Genomic DNA, 21,708 nt, shown 5'->3' with positions numbered 1-21,708 from the left:
GTTCCCTTCATATCTCCAATTTTCTTGAAGAGATCTCTGGTCCTCCTTATTCTTTTGTTTTCTTCTATTTCTTTGCACTGTTCATTTAAGAAGGCACTCTTATCTCTTCTAGCTATTCTCTGGAATTCTGCATTCAATTGGCTGTATCTTTCTCTTTCTCCCTTGCCTTTCGCTTCCCGTCTTTCCTCAGCTATTTACAAAGCTTCCTCTGACAGCCATTTTGCTTTCTTGCCTTTCTTTTTCTTTGGGATGGTTTTAGTTGCTACCTCTTGTACAATGTTGTGATACTCCGTCCATAGTTTATTTATTTATTTATCAAATTTCTATACTGCCCTGCTCCCGAAGGACTCAGAGCGGTGAACAGCCAAGATAAAATACAGATAATACAAATATTAAAAATCCCTTAAAATTATTAAATATTTTGGCCGAAACACAGATTAAAACACCCAATTTATAAAATCACGAATTTAAAAATTTAAAAGAGGAGAGTTAGGCCAGGCCAGCCTGCTGAAATAAAAAAGTTTTGAGATTACGACAAAACATGTGCAGGTCCGGGATCCTCCGTATCTCTGGGGGGAGCTCGTTCCAGATGATAGGTGCCCCCACAGAGAAGGCTTCAGGCACTCTGTCTATCAGATCTAATTCCTTAAATCTATTTGTCACCTTTACTGTATATTCATCAAAGAAATGATTTAGTTCACACCTGAGTGGTATGATTTTAATTACATTTTACGGATTGTTGTGAATTGAAATGAGTGATATTTTAGCTTTGTAAATAGGTAAGTGAATAAAATAAATGCTTTGGTTTTGCAAAAAGTTTATTCTAAGCAGATTGAAACAGTTACAATACTAAGAAACCTTCACACTTTCTTTTTGAGAAGACGATGGTGTGGAGGTTTCTTGCTATTGTAACCATTTTCCTTACCTGGCTCCTGAACTATAAGAATAATTTTCCTCATTTTTTCCCCCCAAGTCATAATGTGGAGAAAATGATAGGCAGAATAAGTTCTGGTGATTTTGATAGGATTCCTTTGATCCTGACAAACTCGCAAAGCATCCCTGGCCTGCTCTCGAGTTGCCATAGGCAAAACACAATGACAGGGACGATAGCAGTGGTGAAATTCCAAATTTTTACTACCAGTTCTGTGGGCGTGACTTGGTGGGCATGATGTGGCTTGGTCAGTGTGGCAGGGGAAGGATACTGCAAAATCCCCATTCCCACGCCACTCCCGGGGCCAGCCAGAGGTGGCATTTGCCAGTTCTCCAAAGTACTCAAAATTTCCACTACTAGTTCTCCAGAACCTGTCAGAACCTACTGAATTTTACCCCTGGACGATAGGCACATTAGTGCACTTATGCATGCTCTCCGTACTGACCACTTAAGTATGAAGTAAGATCAATGGAAGTCAATTTGTGACTGAAACTGTGAAAATTTGTAGCTGAGACAACTGAATCAGGTAGGGCATTCCAGACTTTGACAACTCTGTTACAGAAATCATATTTTTACAGTAAAGTTTAGAACGATTTACATGGAATTTAAGGTGTTCGCCGACATATTATTGTGATTAAACAGAAAAAGTTATTTACAGGTAAAATATTACTGTTTAATATTGGATGCAGTACCTAGGCCTGGCCACAAGGGACGCAGTTCTAAATTATCCAAACTGAGAAATTTGAGCCTAGTAACATAGGGAATTCTATTGTGAAAAGAATTGTGCAAGACTTTTCTCGTGAAGTACTCCTGAACCCACTCAATTGTACCGATGTCAGATATATGGTGGAGATTCCAAACAGTTGAACAATACTCTAAGATTGGTCTAGCATAAGTTTTATAAGCTCTAATGAGCAATACAATGTTTCCAGAAAAAAAAGCTTCATCAAATTAACCTTACAACTCTTAATGCTTTTTTAGCAATGCTGTTACAGTTAGCATTGGAGCATAAATTGTCAGAGATACAGTAAGTACACCTATGTCCTTAACAAGGTGAGGGTCATCTGCTAGATCAGAGATCCCCAACCTTTTGGACCTCAGGGACCACTGAATTCATAATTTGAAATCCCACGGACCGCAAATATGATCTGCCTAATGACTGGCTGGGTGGATGTGGCCAGCTTGATGTCACTCACGTCAAGGGGTGCCTTGCCAGCCTCTACTTGCCACTCCTCGCCTACCCACCTGGGCCCCTTAGGGCCCCAGTTGTTGGAGCTAAGCAGCCACCACCAGTTGGTGACCACTGTGCTAGATCAATGCCACTTTTCTTATACTTGGCATTCTGATTATGTTTACTAATATATAAGACAGAGCATTTATGAATTGAAATTTGAAGTTGCCAAATAGATGACCATTCAGACACCATTCAGAAACATAGTCGAGACCACTTTGGAAAACAACAGAATTATCTGTAGAATTGAATAATTGTACGTCATTGGCAAAAAGAATGCAATTCCTTTTAAGTTGTTCACATAAATCATTGATATAGAGCAAAAAAAGATGATGAAATTTTTTACATTGCAGTGAGAACACCTTCTACCACATTCTGCCCTTCTTGTTGTCTGTTCATGAAGTCAACCAGAATTCAAGGCTCTTACCCAACATCACCCTGGGCTACAACATGTATGAGAACTTTTTCACTGCAAGGATAACCTATGAGGCTATGCTGGATGTGCTGTCTACAGGACAGGAGAATGTCCCAAACTACAGATGTGGAAGACAAAAGAACCTGCTGGCGATTCTTGAAGAGATGGATGCTGAACTCTTTGATCATATTTCCAATGTCTTGAGCATCTATAAAATTCCACAGGTATAAAGCCGAAGAAATTAATTCTGGGTTGTAAAATGTTCAGATTTGCCTAGAAGGCAGCACTAGAAGGTAAGCTATAGAGCTTGATATTGGTGTATTTTGAGCGCTGTACACAAATGCAAAGTGTGCGCTCACAGAATCAGTTTTTAAACTGGTTGCAGTCCACCATTCTATGAATATACATATTTTGGCTTTGGGCTATGTGGCCAGCAGGCCTCTGGTAGTAGAAAAAGTCTGGGTGTGACCATTGGGAATTTTGAAAATTATGACGTTTGAAAAGTTAGACTTTGTCAAACAATGTATGAGAGTTGAATCAGTGACTTTTAAACATTTTGAAAATTTAGTGACCAATGGAAAAGAGATTTTTTTTCCATAGAATCATAGAATAAAAAGTATATCTCCTTACACAGCCTTATTTGGGTGTGGTAACGAAAGTTAACTTCAAAGTACTTATCTGCGCTGACAGTCTCTGCTGCTAATAAACAGAATTTGTTTCAAAAGAAAGAAGAATTAAATTGGACTGTAGAGAAATTTAAATTTACTGAGGACTGAAACTAATTGGAAACTGAGTTCATTTCTGGGATTGGTTGTTGTAAAAGTTTTAATCTGGATCTGAAAATTGGAAAATGGCTTCTAAGCAAATAAAGATTGCTGGGGATAAAATTACTGTGAGTTCCCCTATTCCACCCCCAAACCACAATCTTTGACAGCAGAACCACAAGTTTTATCCCTGGAAGCCTTGCAGCAAGCCTTCAAGCTGCAAGCCTTCTCTTTAGAGGAAAAAAATTACTTCTGTTCTTGATGAAAAAATAAAAGTGGTGACTGATAAAATGGATGAAGTAACTGGAGAAGTGACAGAAATTAAGGATGAAATTCAAGCTCGAAATAAGGCAATTAGAGAAGATATTATTTTTGCATTTAAAAGTTTGGCAAGCCATATTGAAGGGTTAGATGAAAGATTAGAGGAAGTTAATCAATCAAACGTGAATTTGGAGAATAGAATGGGAGAGGTGCAGATTCAGATAGAAAAAGCAGACTCAGAGGTGATGATGATACAATATAGATCGATGGAATTTGCTATAAGAATAAGAGGCCTGAAAGAAAATACCCAAGAGAACTTGAGAGAGATTTTGGCAGAAGCCTTTGCACAGATAATTCAAGAAAGAAAGGAGGATCTGGATTGGCAAATGGATAAAATTTATTGCATTAATTCATGGGTGGCCAGGCAAAGAAATTTACCAAGAGACATTGTAATTTACTTTACAACAAGAAGGCTAAGAAATATGATATTGCAGGCTTCCTACAAAAATAAACTTCAAGTGGCAGGGCAAGAAGTTTTAACATTAAAAGAAATCCTTCCTAAAATGTTGAGAGCAAAGAAGGACTATGCTTTTCTGGTGGATGAACTCAGAAAACATCAGATACAGTATAGATGGGAGATTCCAACTGGATTGGTGGTGGATTATTGGTGGACAGAGATTCCGTCTTAATACATTATGGAAGGCAAGGGATTTTTACTTTAATGTATTAAAGGCTGGAGGTTCTTCTTCTCCAGAAACCAGAAGAAGAAAGGAAATAGAGGAAACAAGAATGGGAGTGAAAGAAATTACTCAGGCTCAGGCAGAGACTCAAGGAGGGGCTCAAGGAGGGGCTTTGATTGTTGAAGAAGATTTACTACAACTTATGAGCTCTGCCCAAGATATGGAGTTATTTGGCAAAGTAGAGGAGCCGAGGGATCAAAGACAGACTCAAGCAGCAAAGAAACGCCAAGAAAAATTAAAGGTGCAGCAAGCTCAGATCAAAGCAGAAGAAACTACAAAATCAGAAGCAGTGGGAGGGGTTAGGCCAAAGATCAAAGTGAAAGATGACCTTCAGCTAATGCTTGGAAAGCTTCAAAGTGCCAAAAATGACAAGTAAATTTCTAACTTGGAATGTCAATGGATTAAACTCACCGCAAAAGAGGAGGAAAATATTTCATTATCTGAAGCAGTATAAAAATGACATTATATGCCTACAAGAGACACATATTAGAATGCAAGATCAAAAATATTTAACAAATGCAAGATTGGGGACACATTTTATAGCATCTGCACCGGAGAAGAAAAATGGTATAGTTATATATATATATAAAGGCTTAAAGGCTTAAATTAATTGAAGCAGACCCACAAGGAAGATATATTGCAATTGAAATCTTAACAGAAGGGGAAAAAAACATTATTGATTGGACTATATGCACCAAACCAGCAACAAGAAAGTTTTTGTAAGACTTTACATGCTAAATTAATACAGTGGAATTATAAAACACATATAATGATGGGAGACTGGAATGGAGTTTTGGATATTAAAAAGGACAAAAGAGGATCTCTACAAAATATTCAAACATGTGCTAGATTGCCTAAATCTTTTTTTGATATGATGGAGAATATGGAGTTGAGAGATATTTGGCGTGAAAGGAATGGAGAAGAGAAAGATTTTACTTTCTTTTCTGACAGACATCAGTCATTTTCCAGGATTGATTTTATATTAATTTCTAATGAATTCTTTTCCAGGGTGAAGAAAACAAAGATATGTCCAAGAACATTAACAGATCATAGTCTGGTTTGGATGGAATTAGAATATGAAAAGGCACCCAGGAGGTCCTGGAGGCTGAATGAAAATTTGTTTAGATATGAGGAAAATGTGAAAGAATGTAAACAATTTATGAAATAATTTTTTGTTATGAATTTGCATAAAGGTACGCCTATGGAGATGGTTTGGGATGCAAGTAAAGCATATATGAGAGATACTTTAATTTATTTGAAAAATAAATATAGATGTAAACAGGAAAGGAAACGGAAGGAGAAATAAAAAATAAAGAGCAAGTATTAATTTTAAACCCAATTGATAAGAAAACAAAAGAAGCAATTAACTTACTGCGAGGACAATTTAATATGTTGATGGCAGACCAGGTGGCAACTAATTTGCAATATGCCAAACATAATTCCTTTTGTAATGCGAATAAACCAGGCAGATGGTTGGCATATTTGCTTAGGAAAAAACAAAAGCTACGTACTATAGAGAAAATAGAATATAAGGGTAAAGAGGTGTACCAGCAAAATATGATTAAAAAAGCATTTTCAGAATTCTATACGAAGTTGTATACTAGAGATAAGATTCAAGGTATAGATATAGATAAATATTTACAGAGGGAGAATATTTCTATAATCTCAGAAGAACAAAGGGAAGGTTTGAATCAATTGATAACTGTTGAGGAAATTATTTTAGTAATTAAATAATTGAAGGTGGGAAAAGCCCCCGGGACAGATGGGCTGACAGCAGTTTATTATAAAAAACTGCATGTAGAAATGGCTGAATCACTTAAAGAATTATTTAATAAAATACAAACTGGAGGACAAATGCCTCCTTCTTGGAGAACAGCATTTATCTCACTGATGCCAAAGGAAGACCAAGATCATATTCAGCCAAAAAACTACAGGCCTATATCTGTTAAATACAGATTACAAGATTTTTACTAAAATATTGGCAAATAGGCCAGTTATGCAACAAATGATTCACAATGACCAAACTGGTTTCATTAATAGGCGATATATGAGGAGTAATGTAAGACAAATAGTTAATATATTAGAGTATTTGGGAAAAAACAACCAGGTCCCTGCGGTGCTTATATTTTTAGATGCGGAAAAAGCTTTTGATTGATTGAACTGGAATTTTTTATTGAAAATAATTGAAAAGATGCAATTTGGAGAGTATTTTATACAGTCTATTAAGGCAATATATCAGCAACAAACAGCACAAGTAATAATTAATGGTAGTTTAACGGAAATTTTTAATATAGAAAACGGAACAAGACAAGGATGTCCTTTATCTCCATTATTGTTTATTTTGACTCTGGAATTTTTGTTGAATAAAATACGTGGTTCAGATAAAATAAGGGGAATTAAAATTAGGAATGAGGATTACAGGGTACGAGCATTCGCAGACGACCTGGTTGTGACTCTGACGGTTATAGGTTTAATGGACATAATTAACCAATACGGACAAGTCTCTGGATTTAAAATTAATGTAGGGAAAACAAAGATAATAATTAAAAATATGGTTACAAGTCAAAAAGAAGAAATTGAAAGGATAACAGGATTTGAATCAGTTAAGAAGGTTAGGGGTTTATATTACAACATCAAATGCGAAATTATATAAGTGTAATTATGAAGTACTGTGGCAAAAAATTCAGAGAGAGATGGAAAGTTGGAAAAAATTGCAATTATCATTGCTGGGAAGGATAGCTGCAGTAAAGATGAATATTTTGCCAAAGTTTTTATTTCTTTACCAAATGATACCAATACTGAAAAAAGATGGAAATTTGAACGAATGGCAGAAGGGTATTACTAATTTTGTGTAGGCAGGAAAGAGACCAAGAATAAAACGAAAAATAATGTAAGATATACGTGAAAGAGGAGGTCTCAAAATGCCTAATTTAAGATTGTATTATGAGGCAGCTGTGCTCTCAGCAATTAGTGATTGGATTAATCTAACAGAAGAGAGAATATTGAATATTGAAGGGTATGATTTCTTATATGGATGGCATGCATATTTACTATATGATAAAAAGATGGGTAAGAATTTTAAAAGTCATATATTAAGAAATGCATTATTACGTGTATGGAAAAAATATCAATATAAATTAAATAATAAATTACCTGTTTGGACAATACCTAGACATATGATAGAGAATATAAGTGTGGAGCAGAAACAAGATGTGACTACTTATAAAGAGCTTCTTATTCTGGAAAGAGGTATATTGCAATTAAAATCTTTAGAGGTATTAAAGGAAGAAAGGAAAATTCAAACCTGTTTTCAGTATAGGCAATTGTATACTAGGTGGAAAGAAGATCAGAAAATTGGCATTTTGCAAAATGAAGAAAACTTAATAAAACAAATTAGAGATCAAAGTCCAATGCATATTAAAAGGTTGTATAATGCACTGATAGAAATAGATTCAGAAACTGAGTTAGTGAAGGATTGTATGATAAAATGGGCACAAAACTTTGGGGAATCAATATCTATGGATGTATGGGAGAAAATATGGGTTAGAAATGTGAAGTTTACTGAAGCCCAAAATTTAAGAGAATATTTCTACAAAATGTTTTATAGATGGCATTTAGACCCCCAAAAGTTAGCCTGTATGTACCTGAGTTTACAACCTACGTGTTAGAAATGTAAATGTGATGATGCAACGTATTTTCATGTATGGTGGACATGTAAGAAAATTAAGGCATTTTGGATTAAGATATGGTGGATTATACAAAATATTCTTAAAAGGAATATAAAATTTACTCCACAGTTGTTTTTATTGGGTATAATTGAAGGATGTACAGTTATAGAGACTAATTTGATTTTGAATTTAATAACGGCAGCCAGACTTTTGGTGGTGCAATATTGGAAGAAGGAAGAAATACCTACTATTGAAGAATGGACATTAAAAGTAGCCAATTTGGCGGAGATGGCTAATATTTCTGCATATTTGAAGGATCGTTCGAATGAAAGATATGTAATGGAATGGAGAAGATGGATTGACTATATACAAAACAAATATGGGACTAAAAAGTTGCAAATAGCTTATGAATGAAATATTTAGATGATTTTTCTTTTTCTTTTGATATTTTAGTACCTATGGCGGAGTTAAAGAGTAAGGGGAAGTTAAGAGCTTATAGTTAGTTTGCTTATGTTAGATTATGTTTTGTTAAATGCAATACCCTGTATTTTGCTCTGGGAAGTTGGGGAGGGGGAGGGAGAGGGGAAGGGGTGGAGGAAGGGAGGGGGATTTGTCTGTAAAATATTTTAAAACTTTTCAATAAAAAAAAATAGTGTACATAAAAAAGGCTGAGTGCCAAAGAACTGAGGCCTTTGAACTATGGTGCGGGAGAAGACTCCTGCGAGTCCCTTGGACTGCAAGGTGATCAACCAGTTAGTCCTAGAGCAGGGGTCCCCAACCTTTTGAACCTCAGGGATCACTAAATTCATAATTTTAAATCCCGCGGACCACTAATATGATCTGCCAAATGACCGGCTGGGTGGGTGTGGCCAACTTGATGTCACTCACATCGAGGGATGCCTTGCCAGCCTCTACTTGCCACTCCTCACCTACCCGCCTGAGTTCCTTAGGGCCCCAACAGGAAGCAGTTGTTGGAGCTAAGCAGCCACCATGAGAAAGAGTTGGCAAAACATCTGGCTCAGTTCAAATTCAATCTGACCGAGGAGGCTCAGCAGAAGCACCTCACTGAGGACTACGAGCATAGGCTTTCCAAGCAGAGGGAATACCTGCGGGAGTACAAGGCCAGTTACTGGTACCTGGAGGCTCAGCAGACTGAGATGGTCAGCCAATTCTAGGCCATGATGCAGTCTCTCTGGAACAAGGCCCTCCGGATCTTCGCCACCATCGGCACTTCCCTCCAGCCTTCACCCAAAGCCTCGCACCAGGAGGCTGAAACAGACAAGTCAGAATTTCTTCCCCGCTCTGACCCACACAAGAAGACCCCAAAGGGGGAGATTCTGCAGCAACACAAATGTTCATTGCACGTATCCGACCCAGGGGCCGTAGTTTGAGTACCCCTGATTTAGTGAAATATAAAAAATGCAAATAATTTTTCTGAGGATTACCAGTGGTCCATGGACCATCAGTTGGTGACCACTTTCCTAGAGGAGATAAACCCTGACTGCTCTTTAGAAGGCCAGATCCTGAAGATGAAGCTCAAATACTTTGGCCACCTAATGAGAAGGAAGGACTCACTGGAGTAGAGCCTAACACTGGGTAAGGAAGAAGAAGGAGACGACAGAGAACGAGGTGGTTGGATCGAATCACTGAAGCAGTAGGTGTGAGCTTAAATGGATTCCAGAGGATAGTAGAGGACAGGAAGGCCTGGAGAAACATTGTCCATGGGGTCACGATGGGTCAGACACAGAGGTGAAATGCTTCCCGGTTAGGACTGGATCACCCGAAAATCCCTGCTCACCCCACCACCACCATGCCCAGCTGAGCCGCATGATCATCAGAAGCATTTTTTTTTTACTTTTAAAAGCATTTTTTTTACAACTTCTTCCGCCAAAAAAAAATGCTTTTAAAAGTAAAAAAAAAAAGCCTCTGATGATCGCGCAGCTCAGCTGAGATCGTCAGAGGCTTTTCAAAGCATTTTTTTTCTGCAACCTCTTCCGGGGAAGAGGTGGTTTAAAAAAATGCTTTAAAAAGCCTCTATCAGGCAACAAAGCTGGGATCGTCAGAGCCTTTTCAAAGCAGTTTTTTAACCACCTCTTCCGCTGAAGAGTTTGCAGAAAAAAATGCTTTAAAAGTCTCTCTGACGATCCCAGCTGAGTTGCCTGATCGGCAGAGGCTTTTCAAAACATTTTTTTGCATTTGAAAAGTTTTTTTTAAAAAAAGTTGGCCACGCCCACCAAGCCACGCCCACAGAACCAGTAGTAACACATTTTACATTTCACCCCTGGTCAGACATGACTTCACAACTAACAACAATGATTAATGTACAACACAGAAGAAAGTATGTCATAATATTCTTTCCTATTTTGAACTGGAGCTTGGCAAAATGCCAGTTGATTTGGGGTTTTTTTTTAAGGGAGGTTATTAAACTGAGTTCTGCATTTCAAATGTCTGAAAGAAATTCAGCCAATTAAAGAGTTTATATAGAATGATTTGAAATCAATTATATGAATGAAGACAATGAAATAATACACCAATATTAAACAAATTCCTGAGGGGGGTTGTAACAATATTTCAAGCCCAACATACAAAACAATCAAGTAAGCCGTAATAATCTATGAGAAATTAATATGTTTGTCAGTTTAAAAAGATATTCAATGAGTGTATAGCAGTTTTCCAGTATTTGTGAGGCTGCCATAAAGAGGAGGAGGTCAATTTATTTTCCAAAGCACCAGAAGGCAGGACAAGAAGCAATGGATGGAAGCTAATCAAGGAGGGAAGCAACCTGGAATTAAGGCTTTGAGGATAATTAATCATTGGAACAGATTGCCTTTAGAAGTTTTGGGTGCTTCATCACTGGGTTTTTTAAGAAGAGACTTGTGTAAAATGGTCTTGGTTCTGCTGCTTGAGCAGGGGGTTGGACTAGGGCTGGGATGTCACTCGATTTCATTGAGAGCCACATCCAGGTTGTGTCTGACTTTGGGCGGAGGCATGGCCAAGGTGGGAATGGGCAGCATGATGTCACTTGTGTCAGGGGAACCTGCCGTGGCCTGAATGCTCTGCCAGCGAAAATGGGCTCCCGAGATCTTTTTTCATCTGGGACGGCCTCCTGCAACCCTCTGCCAGCTTAAACAGAGCTCGGAGGGGGCATGCATGGCCCTCGCAAGCTTTATTTTTGGCTGGGAATCTCCTGCAACCCTCTAGCTGCCAAAACAGAGCTCGGGAGGGCCATGCCCGGCCCTCTCTAACTCCATTTTCACTGGCAGAGGCACTGTGGGCTGGTCCTTTGCTATTTCAAGGGCGGCCACACAGGCCAGATCTAAGCACCCTGCAGGCCAGATCCAGCCCTCGGGTCTTGTGTTTGATACCCCTGGACTAGGGTCTCCTGCATGAGCAGGTGGTTGGACTAGAAGACTTTCCAGCTCTATTCTGATTGACTAATTGACTGAGTGGATGAGTGACCCACAGATTTCTAATGTGACAGAAGGGTGTGCTCTATGAGGACCTCCAATGAACATCACCCACAGATAATTCAGAGCTCCCTGGTTTCAAAGGCAGCATACAAGACAACAGGACAGAACATCCAGAGAACCAGCAAAATTCATGCAGTTCTCATTTGAAACATCTCTCAGCAGTGTGGAAAGGCCCTTAGATTTACCATCTGACTTTTATCATTAAAACTGGCACAAACTACTGTTGGAAGAAATATCCTTCTGGGTTCAGTTCCAAGGTGGGGGGAAAGACTCAGGATTCAAGGAAGTTGCTTGGAAAGGTGGTACTAACGGTGGACAGGATCACCTGCCTTGATGATGTTGGGTGAAGAAAAAAAGGGAAGAGATGCTGAGAGTGCCTGAGTTTTATGCCCTCTCTGGGATTTTGAATTTGAGCTTTATTCTGATTGGTTGTCAGACTCCCATGGGGGCATACAGGGGCAACAATGTAAATTGTGTTTGAGTCCATTATTGGTTGAGCCTTGCTGGATGGTGATGTAATGAAAGGTCTTTGGAATTGCTATTATGGTTCTGCCTGAAGCAGGTAAATCTTTGTTATGTAGAATAGACTGTCTCAGGCCTTAATGGCCCATTGACAAAGGTGGGGGGCTGAGTTTCTGCATCCATTTTATGAGAAATATTCTTTCCTTTTAATATTTTCTAAAATATCTCATGTTCCTAGGATGGGGTGGGTGTTAACATCCTACACTACCAATACCTTCTCATTTATCTTAGATCAACTATAATGTCATCAACCAGACAGCTGAGCAAAATCATCATTTTCCTTTTTCATATCGGATGACCCCAAATCAAGAACCTCCTGACTCAGCAATCGTCCAGCTGCTCCTGCACTTCCAATGGACGTGGATCGGCCTCCTTTCTCAGGACAATGAAAAAGGAGAAAAATTCAAAAGACGCTTGGAAGTTCTCGCTCTAGAAAATGGGATTTGCATTGTCCTCTCAGGAATCGTCCCAGAAGCAATTCTGCCGACAAGTGCTGGAGGAACTCTCATGCAAGAAAAATGGAAAATATTACTTTCTCTTATCAAGAGTCAAATAAAAATTATAGTATGCCAACTGGATTTTCAGGCCTCAGGAATCTTAGCAACAATAATAAAAACGATTGATAGATCCATTGTGGGAAGGGTGTGGATTGCAACAACTTTGACAGCTTTAAGTGTAAGTACTTTTGACCTCTTGGTTGATCTCCAAAATAAATATGCTTTGTTTTCCTTCCTCATCCAGACAAAGAGAAGGACTCAGTATGATGACATTAATTCTTATGCATCCATGGTCTCGTTGTATGGAAAGGAAGTGTTTCAATGTTCTTATTCAAGTCCTGTATTATCTAAGAAAATCTGGAAAAAATGCAGAGAAAAAGAGAATTGGGAATTCCCACCCAATGATGTGATTGCAAGAATCCTGTCTCAGGATTCCTCCAGTATTTCCCAAATAATTCAAATTGTGGCCTGGGTCCTCAGTGCTGCCTCTTCCTCCCAACGGAGGAAGAGGAGAATGCAAGTTGGAGATCATCAACCACCCCAGATTGTACAGCCATGGCAGGTAAGTCTTCTCTTTTGAGGTTACATTGTCTCCCCTTCCAATTCCTCAATATTAAATTAGATGTAGAAAGGGGTGAGATATTCCAAAGAGCAGTTGCCCAGCTTGTGGTATTTGAGAGTGGGTGTCAATCCTGAAGCTGACCTGACCAAGGCATTTTGATTTTTCAGTGTTGCCACATTGGAGCTGAGGGATAGAGAGGGAGGGGAGGAATAGAGATAGCTGGAGTTTTGTAGCCAAAACAAAATACTTTTTCCTGGGAACCAAGGACATTCCCACCAATGGCCGGAGGGAGGATGAGTGAAGTCACCAGGCAACCGGATGACACCTTGATTGGACCATGTGACTGGTTGTTTGGAAAGGGGAGGAAAACTTTTACTTTTAATTAGGTGAAAACTATGGAAACATTTAGAATCAGTTTTCACCAGCCTATGCCTATATGATATGTCCAATAAAACTGATGTTTGAGGAACCTGCTTGCCTCAGAGTCCTGTTTGCTATGGGCGTATTACTTGGAACCCTGACAGTGAGTTAGAGAGAGATGATAGAGAAAAATCTTCCAAAGTTAAACAACCTGTGCTAGTTTGGGATGCTTTTGTGACAGAAATAGCTCTATGGTGACAACGTAATTTTCAAAACTAAACAAGCATCAGAATATTCCAGCAATCCTCAACCTTTATTGTGATCTCCAAGCTAAGGAATTCAGCTGGATTTTTTTTTTCTGGATTAAGATTGAATTTTGCTAGCTAACTCCATAACTTCATCTTCATCAGGTCTGAGGGCAAAATTGTATTCTCCCTCTTCTCCCATTACATGTTTTCCCATATCTGCAAATGGTCTTGCCTCTGATGGACTGTGATAGTGAAGCAGCAAAACATAGGTTTTGCTGCTTCATAAAACATAGAATAATAAGAGTTTGAAAGGACCTCAGAGGTTTTTCTAGTCCAACCCACAAATAGAGCAGGTGACCCTGCAACATTTTAGACAAAGATGCAGCAGCTGCAGTCTTGTTGTAGCGAAAGTTACAGGAAGCTGCTCCTTTTCTTAAATGTGCTGCCGCCATTGCCACCCTGTTCCATGCACATGCGCACACCACTGATAAATGCTGAAGGAATAAGTAAATGATGTGTGCATGTGCACCCAGCACATGGAACAGAGTGGCGATGGCAGCGACATGTTTAAGAAGGAGAGCGGCTCTGCTACAAGAAGCCTGCAGCTGCTGCATCTTTTGTGACAAGAAGCACCTACAGGAGCACCAAAAAAAAAAAAGAGGCTGCAGCTGCAGGCATCTTGCGACAAGGGGGGGGAGGCAAGATGCACGCTGCCATTCAGCCCAGTGGCGATGTCTCAGCCCTGGCTTGCCTTCCTTTAAGTTAAGGACACATAATGTGGCAAAAGGAGAGTGGGCAGCCGCTCAGGGACAAGGCCGGAGCCAGGAAATGATGCATTCCCTGACCCGGTCAAGGCAGGCAGTGAGTGGGTGGCAGCTGCAAGGACTCTGGGAATCACATGTTCCTGGGCCCGGGCCGTGGCACCCAACCCAAGTCGAAAGATGAGCAGGCGGCATGCATTGGTTACCTTTGGTGAGCTGAGCAGGAGAGGTGACTGGTGAGGAAAGTAGCTGGGCTGCATGGCAAAGGGAACTTACATACGGTGGGAGTGGGTGGGTGGGCTGAGCAGCCAGAAGCAGTGAGTGAGCCAGAAGGGGCGAGAGAGCTGGAAGAGGCGAGTGGGCATGTGTGGGCCACCAGTGATGATTGCTATGGTTCGGCGAACTGATGCCAATCATCCCTACCGGTTCACCCAAATCGGTCCAAATTAGTAGGATTTTACCCCTGCTGTAATTGTTGTTGGTATGTTTTAGCCTTCAGCTCCCTAATCATTTTTGTTGCTCATCTCTAAAGTCTTTCCAGTGTTTCAATATCTTTTTTATATTGTGTTGATCAGAACTGGATGCAGTATTATAAATGTGGTCTTACTAAGGCTTTGTAAAGCAATATTAGAACTTCATGGGATTTGGATTCTATCCCTTTATTAATGCAGCCTAGGATTGCATTGGCATTTTTGTCTGCTGCCACACATTGTTGGCTCATATTTAAGTGATTGTTCACTAGGACTCCAAGATCCTTCTCACAGTTACTGGCATTAAGCCAAATTTCCTGTAGTGTCAACTTACAAAGCTTTCAAGTTGCCATGAGCAGGAGGGAGAAAGAACTGGAGTGAATTCCATACATTCTTTCTCACCGCAATCAGAAGGAGGGTGTTAGGTTTCACAGCCAGCCAAAGTGGTTAATTGGAGAATGTGATTTATGACATGCCAGAGAGGAGGGGAGAGACAGGGTCATAGGGGAACGTAAATCTACGTAGCATCAGTCCTAACTGCATCCGAGTATTGCCGGAATGGTGCTCCTAATAAATGAATATATTTCCTTGAAGTTTGGATCATGGCGCATGAATTAATTAGGGCATCTTTCAGAATCTTGACACGTAGTCTGTACCTATACTGTTGGTTTTTGTTGAATAAGTGTAAAACCTTACTTTTATCTAAGTTGAATTACATTTCGTTAGGTAGGGGACCATGTTCAATTTGTCAAGATCTTTTTGGATCTTGAGCTTGTCTTCTGGAGTGTTGGCTATTCCTGCCAGCTTAGTGTCATCTGCAAATGTGATGAGTTCCCCTTCAATTCCCTCACATAGATCTTTTTTGAAGATGTTGAAGAGTGCTGGGCCTCAAATGGAAACTTGGGGAACCACATTGCTTACTTTCCTCCATGTGGATGAGGTTCCCCAGAGGACTACATCTTGAATATAATTTGTTAGCCAGTTACAAAGCCACCTGATGGTGGTGTTATCTATTCCATGTTTTCAAGAATGTGAGATAATGAATTACTTGGATGAGGGGATAGATAGGGAACTCATCAAATTTGCAGATGACACCAAGCTGGCAGGAATAGCCAACACTCTGGAAGATAGGCTTAAGATACAGAAGGATCCTGACAGACTTGAACGTTGGGCGCTATCTAACAAAATGAAATTCAATGGAGAAAAAAGTAAAGTTCTACATTTAGGCAAGAAAAACAAAGTGCACAGGTACAGTATATGTGGTACCTTGCTCAAGATCCTAGAGGACAACCATTTAAATGTGAGCCAGCAATGTGCAGCAGCTGCCAAAAAAACCAACACAGTTGTGGGCTGCATAAACAGAGGGATAGAATCAAGATCACAGGAAGTGTTAATAACACTTTATAATTCCTTGGTAAGGCCATACTTGGAATACTGCATCCAGTTTTGGTTGCCACAATGTAAAAAAGATGTTGAGACTCTAGAAAGTGAGCAGGGAAGAGCAACAAAGATAATTAGAGGACTGGAGGTTAAAACATATTAAGAACGGTTGCTGGAATTGAGTTTAATGAAGAGAAGGACTAGGGGAGACATGATAGCAGTGTTCCAATATCTCAGGGGTTTCCACAAAGAAGAGGGAGTCAAGCTATTCTCCAAAGCACCTGAGGGCAGGACAAGAAGCAATGGGTAGAAACTAATCAAGGAGAGATGCAACTTAGAACTAAGGAGAAATTTCCTGACAGTTAGAACAATTAATCAGTGGAACAACTTGCCTCCAGAAGCTGTGAATGCTCCAACACTGGACCTTTTTAAGAAGATGTTGGATAGCCATTTGTCTGAAGTTGTGTAGGGTTTCCTGCCTAAGCAGGGGGATGGACTAGAAGATCTCCAAGGTCCCTTTCAACTCTTCTCTTCTCTTCTCTTCTCTTCTCTTCTCTTCTCTTCTCTTCTCTTCTCTTCTCTTCTCTTCTATAAATATTTGAAAAAGAACTGTAAAATACAGGAGAATGACTGAAAGAAGCTTCCCATGAAATGCTGAATCAATCTGTTTCAGACTGTAGTGATGATTTGAAGAGGTTAAATTATTCAGAGTACCTCCAATCCGGAATAATAGCAAGAAAAATATTGAATAAAGGCTCAAATTGGAATGTTTTTTTTCCTGCAGCTTCATAGGTTCCTGAGAAACTTCCAACATCACAATATTTCCCGAGATGGGATTTCTTTTGATGAAAATGGAGTTCCTGTTGGTGACTTTGATATCATGCAGTGGACATCAGTTTTGAACAAATCAGACGCAGGGGTGAAAATTGGGACTGTAGAAAGACAAGCCTCCTCGGAAGTCAAGATATCTGTCAATCAAAGCACCATCCAATGGCCAACTTTATTTAACAAAGTAGTTGAGGCTGCTTGGATTTTGCTCTTCTATTTATCTCCATATGTGGAAATTTTTCTGCTCAGAAGTAAATCTTATTGAGGCCAGTTGAGTTACCCTTCAATTCCCTCACTTCCAAATAAGAGAACTTAAAGCCTCATTAATTCATTAGATATCATTTTACTTTAGAGGTTTTACAATAATCTATCACACACTGGAATCTGCTGCATTGTATTGCGGGATTTGCAATCTACATTATTAAACTGAAATATGTTGCCATAATTTATAGTACATCAAATTTATCTTCTTTTCAGTAAGAGAAAATCCAGAACGTCTATGGAGATTCTCAGTCATCCAGGTTGTATCAAAGGTGCTTTTTCAAAAGGCACCTGGACTTTGTTTTCCCTTGAAGACTTTTCGCTTATCATTCCAGAAGATTCTTCAGTTCTGACTGAATGGTGGAGGATGGAAAGATTTGGAACCGCTGAAAAGACTGTGTTGTAAACAGGATATAGATATAGATTCAGCAATTGCAGGAAGGTTCCACACCCATTTGCACTATTCAGGTGACCCTGAGGGCGCAGATAAATTTCACGTGGCCTCAACAACTTTCAGAAAGACTGCTAACGACCAGATGACTGCAAGGATTATAAATCCTTCCATACTTCACCATTCAGTCAGCACTGAAGAAGCTTCTGGAATGAGAAGCGGAATGTCTTCAAGGGAAAACAAAGATCAGTGGTCTTGAAAAAGCACCTTTGTGAGAAAAATCCAGAATATGAAGGTTTAGCCCACTGAATTGCATAAAAGTGGAACGTCTTTAAGGTAAAACAAAGATCAGTTGTCTTTTGAAAAAGCACCTTTGGGAGAAAAATCCAGAACATGAAAAGCAAAGATGGAGAAAAAATATATACCGTATTTTTTGGTGGATTAGACACTCCGGAGTATAAAGTGCACCTTAGTTTTGGGGGAGGAAAATAAGAAAAAAAAAATTGCCTCTGCCTACCAGCATCCATCAGTATTCAGCTGGCTAGCATCCTGTCAGTGTGTGAGAGAGTTGAGGGCTGTTTGGAAACTGAAACATTATTTGCTGTGGGAGCAACATGAATGGAGCCTGGGCGTGGCTTAGGTCAATTATTCTAAAGCTGCATGCTGTGCTGATCTCTAAAACTGAAACTGAAACTCCTCTGTTCTACTTGTGTTTTCCTTGCTGCTGCAAACTGTGACAGTCCTTGCACAAACAGCCAGGTCAGCCTCAGCACATTATTGCAGCCTGATTCAGTATGAGCAGCTGATTGGCGGGTGGATTGGTCTCTCAGAATACCCCCAATCAGCTGTTCCAGGCTGCAGGGATTGCCGAAGACCATTGCTTCCTCTGTGCCTCGCATTTTTGGCTACGTTCAGTGTATAAGATGCACTGAAATTTTCACCCTCTTTTGGGGTGTGTCTTATAGTCCGAAAAATACGGTAAGCATTCTCATACATGCCCTAAGGAGAAACACCTTTTGTAATGGAACTACTTTTCTTTGGGGAAAAAAATAAGGCAGTAAGTCTGTTTTGGGATCTACAATGGAGATTGATAGAGAAAGAGAATGATCTTTCATTTGCCCCTTGCAAGTAGAGTAATTACAGTTCATGCCACTACTTCTTGACTGATTTCGCTCAATGTGCTCCTGAGCTTTTGGAAGCCACTTGATTTCAGTAATTCCTTCTAATTCATACAGTATATCACCCTGACTAATCTTTCTGTTTATGTTTAGATGGTGCCTTATTCAAGATGTAGAGAAAGTTGCTCCCCAGGTTATGTCAAGCTTGTGAGAGAGGGAGCCCCAGTTTGCTGCTATGACTGTTCTCTGTGTATGGAAGGAACATTCTCTGTGCAAGAAGGTACAGTAGGTGGCTCAAAAAAAAAATCAAGATACAATCAATATTCTATCTTGTTTTTGGGGGGATATTTGATAAAGAAGCAAGAAAAACATTAAATTGCTTGAAGGCATCCACAAACTTCAAAGATTGGGCACTATCACCAAATTTGGATGATGTTGTGCGCATTAAAACATATAATGAAAGGTTGCTGATTTCTACTGAGTTGTTACTTTCTTGCTTGGTTTCGGGAAAGAGGACAAGTTTTGAGAGCTGATAATCACATTCATCTTCAGCTTTTAAAAAGACTGTTTAATTATTTTAACTAATGCTGTATAATATTAATATCACTGAGGAGAAATATTATTCTTTGAAAATGCAGTATTTGATTTCTGATGTGGTTTTCATGCTCCTACAGCTGCAGAAACAGATTCATGCTAACCATTTTTTTTCTCAGATGCAGCCCTTTGTGAAAAGTGTCCAGATGACCAGTATTCCAATAAGAAGCGAGATCAATGTGTCCCCAAAAATATAAGCTTCTTATCCTATCAAGAATTGTTGGGACTCATCCTGGCTTTCTTTGCCATTGCTTTGTCCCTAACCACCGCCTTTATTCTGGGAATCTTCATGAAATACCGAGACACTCCCATAGTCAAAGCCAACAACTGTGAACTCACCTACATCCTCCTGGTTTCGCTCCTGCTTTCTTTCTTGACTTCCCTTCTATTCATCGGTCGCCCCGTCAAAATGACCTGTCTCCTTCGACAAACCATTTTCAGTGTTCTTTTCTCAGTTGCTGTGTCTTCCTTGCTGGCCAAGACTGTCATGGTGGTGGTGGCCTTTCTGGCCACAAAGCCAGGCAGCAGCATGAGGAAATGGCTGGGGAAGAGTCTGGCCAACTCTATTGTTTTATCCTGCTCTGGTGTTCAAGTAGGCCTCTGTATGATGTGGCTGGGAGTCTTTCCCCCATTCCCAGATTCTGACTTTCATTCCCAACCAGAACACATCCTGCTGCAGTGCAATGAAGGCTCTGTCACCATGTTCTACTCTGCTCTTGGCTACATGGGTTTTTTGGCTGCCATCTGTTTCTTGGTGGCATTTCTGGCTCGAAATCTGCCAGGGGCTTTTAACGAAGCCAAACTGATCACCTTCAGCATGTTGGTTTTTTGTAGTGTTTGGATCTCCTTTGTTCCCACATATCTGAGCACCAAGGGGAAATACATGGTAGCCGTGCAGATCTTCTCCATCCTGGCCTCTGGCCTGGGTTTACTGGGCTGCATCTTTATCCCCAAATGCTACATTATTATCCTGAGACCTGACATGAACACCAAAGAACATCTCATGATAAAAAATCCTTAAGTTTCCTTGTGTTAGGTTTTATTTTTGTACAGTTTACATCAGGGGTGAAATCTAAAAATTTTCGCTACCGGTTCTGTGGGCGTGGCTTAATTAGTGGGCGTGGCTTGTTGGTCAGGTGACTGGGTGGGTGTGGCTTGTTGGTCAAGTGGGCGTGGGCAAGTTGACATCACTTCTTTGCCCTTTTTTGTCCTACAAAAAGAAGTTATACTAATTATTTCATGCAATAAATTCTTAAATAATAAGCGAAGTACACAAAACATTAAGATGTAGACAAATACTTACATAAGAGCAATAAAAATGTTGTCTTCAATGTCGCTTCTTGCAGCAATGATTATAATGGCCTACAAGGAGATAACATGATATATAAATTTAACCATTTAATATGTAAATAAGATTAACAAAAGTACACAAAACAATAAAAAACAATAAAAGAGGTACATAAATACTTACATAAAACTGTTAGTCATCTTTAGCTTTGAGATTTTTCCACATAGCTATTTCAGTGGCACTCTCCTCAGTTCCACTTTTCTTGCATTTGATGCGCGGATCATTGGCTGAGCGATGGTGTTCTCTAAACCATTTTTCACTGAAGGAATAGGGTCCCATTTTGGAAGAGGTAGTCCAATAACGCTGATGGTTATGAGGTTGTTTAGATTGGAAACAGCTAGGCGACTTCTGCTCTCTGAACATATCAGGTTCATTTTCGAAAAACCCCTTTCCGCTTCTGCAGAACTCACTGCAATTGTTCTGACAATATTGTTTGCTTTTTTGATACTGTCAGGAATTGCATACCTCTTCAGATCTTTTAAGACAATCTCAACAAAATCTCTATAGTCGTTGATGTCAATGTTGTAGCTGAAAATGTCAGTAAATGTGTGCAGTTGTCCTTCAGCTGCTGCTCATGGAATGACTATTTCCTCGAAATCCCAGTACTCTGGCACTAAAAACTGTAGAAACTGTAGTTTGTTTGTGGTGTCTTGTAGTTGGTTCCCAGTTTTTAAATGGTCACAGTCCATCAATCGTTTCTGCAAATTTTTGATGATACTTTGTAAAAGTCTTTCTCGATGAAGACCAGTAAATCGATAGTTTTTTTATGAAGTTTATATTCCTGAAGGTTTCTGAGGTAATTCTTCAACTTTTCTTTCGTATGGGCCCTTTCCCTTTGTTAGCAGTTCAAATGCTTTTACTGATCTTCTCACCAGTTTTTCAGCTTTT

The 21,708-nt window shown here is 39.7% G+C and overlaps 1 protein-coding gene across 1 annotated transcript; it reads left to right on the top strand.

The window, feature by feature from the left end:
• Nucleotides 1–1,970: 1,970 nt before the first annotated feature.
• On the top strand, nucleotides 1,971–20,493 carry LOC148115634 (vomeronasal type-2 receptor 26-like). Its single transcript, XM_087885192.1, has 4 exons — nucleotides 1,971–1,984; nucleotides 2,516–2,801; nucleotides 19,032–19,158; nucleotides 19,592–20,493. The coding sequence occupies exons 1-4, from the start codon at nucleotides 1,971–1,973 to the stop codon at nucleotides 20,491–20,493; spliced, it is 1,329 nt and encodes a 442-aa protein (XP_087741318.1).
• The last annotated feature ends 1,215 nt before the right edge of the window (nucleotides 20,494–21,708 follow it).

Source organism: Pantherophis guttatus, chromosome 2 (genome assembly GCF_059756535.1).
Source record: "Pantherophis guttatus breed Tessera chromosome 2, ASM5975653v1, whole genome shotgun sequence".
Classification (NCBI taxonomy): Eukaryota; Metazoa; Chordata; class Lepidosauria; order Squamata; family Colubridae; genus Pantherophis; species Pantherophis guttatus.
This window is presented reverse-complemented; position numbering and strand designations above follow the sequence as displayed.

What these genes read in the sequence shown, in the direction of transcription:
- LOC148115634 (XM_087885192.1), top strand. An exon ending in GCATCTATAAAATTCCACAG is followed by an intron (nt 2,802 to 19,031) that starts GTATAAAGCCGA and finishes GTTTATGTTTAG; the next exon opens with ATGGTGCCTTATTCAAGATG. An exon ending in AACATTCTCTGTGCAAGAAG is followed by an intron (nt 19,159 to 19,591) that starts GTACAGTAGGTG and finishes TTTTTTTCTCAG; the next exon opens with ATGCAGCCCTTTGTGAAAAG.